An 8,319-nucleotide genomic window follows, 5' to 3' on the forward strand; every position below is an offset into this window, starting at 1 on the left:
AGGTGAAGAGAAGCAGGAGAGTTTCTAATTTAACAGATCTTTAATATTAGCTTTAAACAGGAACTAAAAAGTTGTTTTTAAGCCGTCTTTTGGATCCTTTTTTCTACTTGCTTTGTACGTAGGATGAGCTGCTGGTTGTGTCGATGCTTGTTGTCTAACATGTCACCTTACTGTCACAAACACGCGTGTCAGAGGCTCTAACAGACGTGGCTTTAATAAAGAAACATTCAAATGTCAAAACAAACATGGGATGACGTTTTTTTCCTGGGAAGCTCCCCCCTCCCTCACATGTTGCTAACGTGGTCCGCCATGGTGTCGGTGGACGACCAGCCTTCCACCAGCGGATGACTGAAAGGCTGGAGGCTCTGCAGCGCGGCGCTCCATGTCTCAGGGTCTCGGTCTCCCGGGTTCTTCCTCAGGTCAAGGGTCAGTCTGTGGGGGGGGCGATGAACCCTCAGTCTGTCAGCAAACCGTAGCAGGTCAGCAGGCTGAATAAAATTGGACCTGCAGAAGAAACGGACACATCTCAGGATCCAAAGGTTTGGTCTTTTTCACCCATAAACACACTTCCTGTGGCGTTTAGAGCGTAGCGCCATACCTCTTTAATTATTGTCTGTGATTTACTGCTTTCCCAGACTTTAGGGGGCGCTGTGGAGCAGTTTGGCCACGCTCATTTATAATTACTTTAAAATACTGACATTTTTCATCAGGGGACAATTTACCTCAAAGTCTGATGAGTTCTTGAATATTTTATGACCTCCAAAAAGCCACGAAAAAATGAGAAAAAATAATAAACTCTATAAATAAAAGAGTGCTCGGCAGTGCGGCGCTCGGCAGCGCGGCGCTCGGCAGCGCGGCGCTCGGCAGCGCGGCGCGCGGCAGCGCGGCGCTGGGCGCTAATGAACCATGAAGCTACTGATTCAGAGCAGGTTCTGTCTCCTATCTGATGGAAACCTCACCTGATGTCCAGCAGCCTCAGTGAGCTCTGGGACGCTCCACAGAACAGCTCTGCCAGCTCGCACACATTCTTAGCTGTGGAACAAGAACAAATCCATGCTGTGAAAATCCGTTAAACAGAGAAGGTTGGTCTGACCGACCGACGCCCAGATTTAACTGATAACTTTATAACCATCTGCTGCTATAAAGCTGCTCATCTTAAAGCTGCTTCAGTTTCCCATTAGATCTCATCTCTGCTCCTGGTTCAACTCGTCACTCAGACTAAACTCCCTGATGGTTCTTATAGTTTCAATAAACAGCTGAAATGTTTAACAGAAAGCTGGAAGGATTTAATCTTCTACAGAAGACTGGAAATGCTGTGGATTGGGAAAGATTCCCAAAACGGATCCAAACTGAGGTCCAGAAATCCTAAAATCTGAGAAGCGAAATAAGATGATCTGCCAATGGAGGACAAGATTTACTCTTATATTAATTTTTATTAGTTCAAGCTTAAATAATTTAGATTAAACTGGTCTAACCAAACTAGACTAAACCAAACTAGACTAAACCAAATTGGACTAAACCAAACTGGATTAAACCAAACTAGATTAAACCAAACTGGGCTAAACCAAACTGGACTAAACCAAACTGGACTAAACCAAACTGGACTAAACCAAATTGGATTAAACCAAACTGTACTAAACCAAACTAGATTAAACCAAACTGGATTAAACCAAACTGGATTAAACCAAACTGGATTAAACCAAACTAGATTAAACCACACTGGACTAAACCAAACTGGATTAAACCAAACTAGATTAAACCAAACTGGACTAAACCAAACTAGATTAAACCAAACTGGACTAAACCAAACTGGACTAAACCAAACTAGATTAAACCAAACTGGACTAAACCAAACTGGACTAAACCAAACTGGACTAAACCAAACTGGATTAAACCAAACTGGACTAAACCAAACTAGATTAAACCAAACTAGATTAAACCAAACTGGATTAAACCAAAATGGACTAAACCAAACTGGACTAAACCAAACTAGATTAAACAAAACTGGACTAAACCAAACTAGATTAAACCAAACTGGACTAAACCAAACTGGACTCAACCAAACTAGATTAAACCACACTGGACTAAACCAAACTGGATTAAACCAAACTAGATTAAACCACACTGGACTAAACCAAACTGGATTAAACCAAACTAGATTAAACCAAACTGGACTAAACCAAACTAGATTAAACAAAACTGGACTAAACCAAACTAGATTAAACCAAACTGGACTAAACCAAACTGGACTCAACCAAACTAGATTAAACCACACTGGACTAAACCAAACTGGATTAAACCAAACTAGATTAAACCAAACTAGATTAAACCAAACTGGACTAAACCAAACTGGACTAAACCAAACTAGATTAAACCAAACTGGACTAAACCAAACTGGACTAAACCAAACTGGATTAAACCAAACTGGATTAAACCAAACTGGATTAAACCAAACTGGACTAAACCAAACTAGATTAAACCAAACTGGACTAAACCAAACTGGATTAAACCAAACTGGATTAAACCAAACTGGATTAAACCAAACTGGACTAAACCAAACTAGATTAAACCAAACTGGATTAAACCAAACTGGACTAAACCAAACTGGACTAAACCAAACTAGATTAAACCAAACTGGATTAAACCAAACTGGACTAAACCAAACTGGATTAAACCAAACTAGATTAAACCAAACTAGATTAAACCAAACTGGATTAAACCAAACTGGACTAAACCAAACTTAGACAAATTTTATTGTCATTTTTCCAGTGTATAAAAAATTTAATTAGTGCAGCTTCTCAAACAGTGAAATGAACTTTTCCATCCCTTAAAGTGCAGCAGTTATTAAATGTGAACAGTGTGGGAGAAAAAACATGGTGCAAAAAATGCATTGATCTGGGAGATCAGAACATAGACTGGTCTAAACCAGACTGATTCTGTTTCCTGGTTGAACTTTTCATTGCCTAGCCGTTAACGTGTTGGAGCCAGTTACTGCAGCCTGTGGGTGAAAGACGCTGAGGGTTCTTACCCAGTCGGTTCTGGGCCAGACCCAGGCTATGGAGGGACGGGATCTTCAGCGCCGACACCAGCTCTACAAGGCTTCCTCCTGGGTCTCCACACTTCTCCAGAAGACGACAGTCAGTGAGGCGCAGCTCTGAGACGAGGAAGCAGAGCTTCAGTGAGTCCGAACCCTGGACTGAGTGATTTCTGATGTTCAGACCGGAAGCGCTTTGAGCATCAAAGCAGCTTCTGCTGCTTCATCTCTGATCCTTATTAAGGTCAGACGTCCAGTAAAGTTTCTCCAGATGCTTCTGCTGCTCCTGTGTTCGATGCCAGAGAGCAGCTTTGCTATATTAGCTGTGATCAGCGGGTAGAAAGTAGTTAGAATCTATGTTGAAGTGAGAAAGTCCTCCTGAAAACATGGTCTGTGCAGTCAGTGGTCATTGGTTGATGAAGCGTGTCCAGCAGCTAAAGTTACATTTTTCCAACTCCAGCAGCTGCTGCTTGAGAAGAGCGTCCTGCACCTCAGATGCTGGTGAGTCGCTGCTCCTGCTGCTATAGACGCTGCAGGACCTGTTGCTGCACCTTGATGCGCGTCAACCATTGACTTTACATGTAGACTAGCTGCTTCTAGCTGCGGTCTGAACGTAGAATGAGCCACTGGAGTTTGGAGACAGAAGCAAGCCAGAACCCCTCAGGCGGTACCGCCTGATGCCTCCGCTTACCTTCCAACCTGCAGCCTCTCAGCAGCTTCAGGACGTCAGGCAGACAGTCACACAGCTTGATGTCCTCCAGGATCAGAACCTTCAAACAGCGATTATACTCTGGAAAGGGAACATGAGATCAGATCCTAGTCTAAACCAAACTGGTCAAACCAACCTTAGACTATTGTGTATAAAAAATTACATCTTCTGCCTCCATTTATCTGTTTACTACAGTCGGTTAAATTTATGCTAATGTGGATTTAAAGACATTTCAAGTAGTGAAAAAATTGCAGGAGGGAATATAAAAAAAAGTCTAATCAACCAGAATTTTCATGACCCCCATGCAGTACCTCTGTGCTCCCCTAGGGGTGGCGGACCCCCTGTTGAAGACCTCTGTTCTAAATCAAACTGTTTTAGAAAAGTGTCAGAAGGTCAGGGCTTCTGGGTGTGTTCTAGATGTTCTTTCCTAGACTGAGATTAAACTTGGGTCAGAGACTAAAGTCATTTACAGACTGACTGGACCAGGCCGGTGCTGTGAAGCTGACGGAAGCGTTAAACCCAGAGTTTGCTCACCTGACAGCGTTCTGAGGAGCCCGCTCTGACTGGAACCTGTGGGGAGTCTGATTCCTGCCACGTGGAGCCAGGTCAGGCGGGGGCAGCGCCTCAGCACAGAGGTCAGGAAGTCAGCATCTGTCTGCAGCTGGCTGACTTTCACAGTCAGCTTCTCCAGAGGAAGATCTGCAGAGAACGGGTCAGAACCGCAGGGATCAGAACCGCTGCTCCCTGTGTTCAGCAGATTCACTGTCTGCTCCGTAATAAAGGCTCCTGTAAAGGTGACTCACCTGCCATGTGAGGCTCAGCGTGATCCAGGAGACACTGTGGGCCCCAGAGGGCCTCCTGGAACTCCACACAGAGGGCCTGCAGCCGGGGGCCGGCCGTCAGCAGGGTCTTCAGGAGTCCGATGCATGGCAGGATGCCCACGTTCAGGTGAACAAGGCCGCTGCGTGAGGCGTCTGAGAGCTGCTTGAGAGCAGCAGCAAAGGCCGACACCTGGGGCTCCCTGAAGATGGCTGCACAGAGCAAACGGGTCAGAACCCCCCCCCCACCACATCAACCAATGAGCTGCGGGGATCAAAGGCTGGTCCAAGGTTGGGCTGTTTGTCTGTAGGGAGGCTGATCTCTGCAGACCTGTGAGGTTAGATAATCTATTCTAGATCAGATCCCTTCATTAATGGTTTGATTTTCCTTCCTTAGCTTCCACAGACGTACACAAGGCTACAGGGGGGCCGCTCAGAGGGACTTCCCCCCCCCCCCTGAGAATCAAGGATCTCTCAACATCTTACACTGCAAAATATAGAAAGTTAAGTCAATTCTTCTTAAAAGAAGTGATTTTTTTCTTGAACTGAATCAATAAGGGAGAGACTTTGAAATAAGAAAACCACCGTTTAGATAAGAAAAGCCACTGCAGTCTATTATTTCAGGTGCATAATGTCTAATTATCTTATTTAAGGGTAAAACTTCTCATTCCATCGGCAGATCATCTGAGTTCTGCTGACTGGACCGGACCGGGCATTGTAACCGAGCTGTGAGCTCCAGGGCTGGTTTGAGAGCCCCGGCAGCTGGGGACAGAGCAGGGAACCCGAACCCGACCCGGTGACGGTATTTGGCCCCGTGCAGGCGGGGGGAAGCACGGGGCCGCTGCTGTTCAGGCTACGGTCACCGAGTCGGGCGCTCTGTTCCCGGACCAGCTCTGGAGCTCACAGCTCGGTTCTGCTGCGCTGTAGTCCACCAAAATCCCAGACCATTTTATAATTTGACATTTTTTTAGGTCTAAAAAGTAGGACATGTCCGGGTAAAAGAGGACGTCTGGTCCCCCTGTTCACACCTGAAGCACCAGGAGCAGCTAAAACGCGCGTCCTGCTTCATTTATGATGCTTTTAGTTTAGTTCTGACGCGCGGCTGAAGCAGCTATGCTTCTCTAAAAGTGGGTCTGATGTGCGGTGGGTGGAGCTACCCTATCCTTTCTCTGCCTGGAACAATGGCGGCTATATTAGCTGTGATCAGCGGGTAGAAAGTAGTTAGAATCTATGTTGAAGTGAGAAAGTCCTCCTGAAAACATGGTCTGTGCAGTCAGTTCATCCAGATTACCATCCTGCCTTCAAAGATTATTTCTCTGTGGGAGCCGCTCAGACCCCCACATACCGGCGCTGCGCTGTCACTGCTTGGTAGCTTGCTGGAACCGTTTTTCCAAGATCTCCTACAGCACCTTTAAAGGTATAGAGGAGGATGTTCTTTTTCCAGATGGATCAACTCCATCATTGGTCCTCCTAACTGTCAATCATTCTGGTGATATGTTTACCTAAAGCCGTCCTACGGTCTCGTATCGTTAGCTATCTTTTTCTTTCAGGCGTATATCTGTTGTGAGCTACAGTTTCACCTTTCTCACCGCGGTTCTTTCAAAATGGCCGAGGGTCAGAAGAGAAAAAGTTTCAAAGAAGTGGAGGAGAAGAAAGGAAAGGCCTCAGAGGAGGCAGATATATCCCAGAATGCTTTGCACAGAGACCTCTCCTCGCAAAGCATTACGTCGCCTATAAGCCCACAGGCTGTCGCTACCCGACAGCGGCGAATAACAACAAAGATGGCGCAGGCACCACGCGGTGGAGGAGGAGTTACGTGAAAAGCAGTGATCATCAGTCTGAACGGTCAGTTAACCAGAGGATATCATAAGGGTGGCCGACAATAACCAATATACACTGAGGGGGGGGGGACCAGAACGTCAGGGTCATTCTCTGTTCCAACTGGAACATTAACGAGCCAAACATCCATATTTTCTAAATAAAGACAAACTCTACTTTCCTGCAGCCTTTGCTAACAAACAGTTCTGGGGCATAAATCAATCATCATTACTTACCTACTTGGGTCAATAAACATTCTGGATTCAAATTATATTAACAACAATTAATATTTAAATAAATTGATTATTTGCTAAGTTTTTATTAAAATTGTTATCTTTGATTTCCCTGCAGACTCCTAGATGACCTGCAGAGACGCATCATTTTCTCTTTACCTCATAAAACACAAAAAGAAAAGAGCAGGAATTCTGTATCCACCATCTTTGATGTTAGAATATCAATGTTTTTAATTAACCACAAAAAATATCATGTTTAGAATAATGAGAGAATTACTGCTGCACCGTCTGCATTAGAGAGGAAAAATGGTAGAGGGGGGGGGGGGGGGGGCAAATGGGCTCGTGCACGAGGAGATATGGGCTCATGCACGAGGAGATATGGGCTCATGCACGAGGAGAAATGGGCTCGTGCACGAGGAGATATGGGCTCATGCACGAGGAGATATGGGCTCATGCACGAGGAGATATGGGCTCATGCACGAGGAGATATGGGCTCATGCACGAGGAGATATGGGCTCGTGCACGAGGAGAAATGGGCTCGTGCACGAGGAGAAATGGGCTCATGCACGAGGAGATATGGGCTCATGCACGAGGAGAAATGGGCTCGTGCACGAGGAGAAATGGGCTCATGCACGAGGAGATATGGGCTCGTGCACGAGGAGAAATGGGCTCGTGCACGAGGAGAAATGGGCTCATGCACGAGGAGATATGGGCTCATGCACGAGGAGATATGGGCTCATGCACGAGGAGATATGGGCTCATGCACGAGGAGATATGGGCTCATGCACGAGGAGATATGGGCTCATGCACGAGGAGAAATGGGCTCATGCACGAGGAGAAATGGGCTCATGCACGAGGAGATATGGGCTCATGCACGAGGAGATATGGGCTCATGCACGAGGAGATATGGGCTCATGCACGAGGAGATATGGGCTCGTGCACGAGGAGAAATGGGCTCGTGCACGAGGAGAAATGGGCTCGTGCACGAGGAGATATGGGCTCATGCACGAGGAGATATGGGCTCATGCACGAGGAGATATGGGCTCATGCACGAGGAGAAATGGGCTCATGCACGAGGAGAAATGGGCTCGTGCACGAGGAGAAATGGGCTCGTGCACGAGGAGAAATGGGCTCGTGCACGAGGAGAAATGGGCTCGTGCACGAGGAGAAATGGGCTCGGGCACGAGGAGAAATTGGCTCGTGCACGAGGAGAAATGGGCTCGTGCACGAGGAGAAATGGGCTCGTGCACGAGGAGAAATGGGCTCATGCACGAGGAGAAATGGGCTCATGCACGAGGAGATATGGGCTCATGCACGAGGAGATATGGGCTCATGCACGAGGAGATATGGGCTCATGCACGAGGAGAAATGGGCTCGTGCACGAGGAGAAATGGGCTCGTGCACGAGGAGAAATGCGCTCGTGCACGAGGAGAAATGGGCTCGTGCACGAGGAGAAATGTCTGCTCGTGCACGAGGAGAAATGGGCTCATGCACGAGGAGATATGGGCTCGTGCACGAGGAGAAATGGGCTCGGGCACGAGGAGAAATGGGCTCGGGCACGAGGAGAAATGGGCTCGGGCACGAGGAGAAATTGGCTCGTGCACGAGGAGAAATGGGCTCGTGCACGAGGAGAAATGGGCTCGTGCACGAGGAGAAATTGGCTCGTGCACGAGGAGAAATGGGCTCGTGCACGAGGAGAAATGGGCT

General features: G+C 47.1%; 1 protein-coding gene across 2 annotated transcripts in view; it reads right to left on the bottom strand.

Annotated features, from left to right (window-relative positions):
* Positions 1 to 25: 25 nt before the first annotated feature.
* lrrc41 (leucine rich repeat containing 41) overlaps positions 26 to 8,319 on the bottom strand; it is a 14,926-nt gene continuing 6,632 nt past the window's right edge. For both annotated transcript variants that reach the window (XM_038276460.1, XM_038276459.1), the window contains exons 5-10: positions 4,547 to 4,774; positions 4,278 to 4,442; positions 3,726 to 3,824; positions 3,029 to 3,154; positions 960 to 1,032; positions 26 to 504 (exon numbers count right to left, since the gene is read on the bottom strand). In XM_038276460.1, the coding sequence (XP_038132388.1) occupies positions 285 to 504; positions 960 to 1,032; positions 3,029 to 3,154; positions 3,726 to 3,824; positions 4,278 to 4,442; positions 4,547 to 4,774 (911 nt within the window). In that variant the 3' untranslated portion in view covers positions 26 to 284. The remainder of the gene's footprint in view (positions 505 to 959; positions 1,033 to 3,028; positions 3,155 to 3,725; positions 3,825 to 4,277; positions 4,443 to 4,546; positions 4,775 to 8,319) is intronic.

The sequence above is a fragment of the Cyprinodon tularosa genome, unplaced genomic scaffold (assembly GCF_016077235.1).
Source record: "Cyprinodon tularosa strain WSP-4 unplaced genomic scaffold, ASM1607723v1 ctg1247, whole genome shotgun sequence".
Taxonomy (NCBI): domain Eukaryota; kingdom Metazoa; phylum Chordata; class Actinopteri; order Cyprinodontiformes; family Cyprinodontidae; genus Cyprinodon; species Cyprinodon tularosa.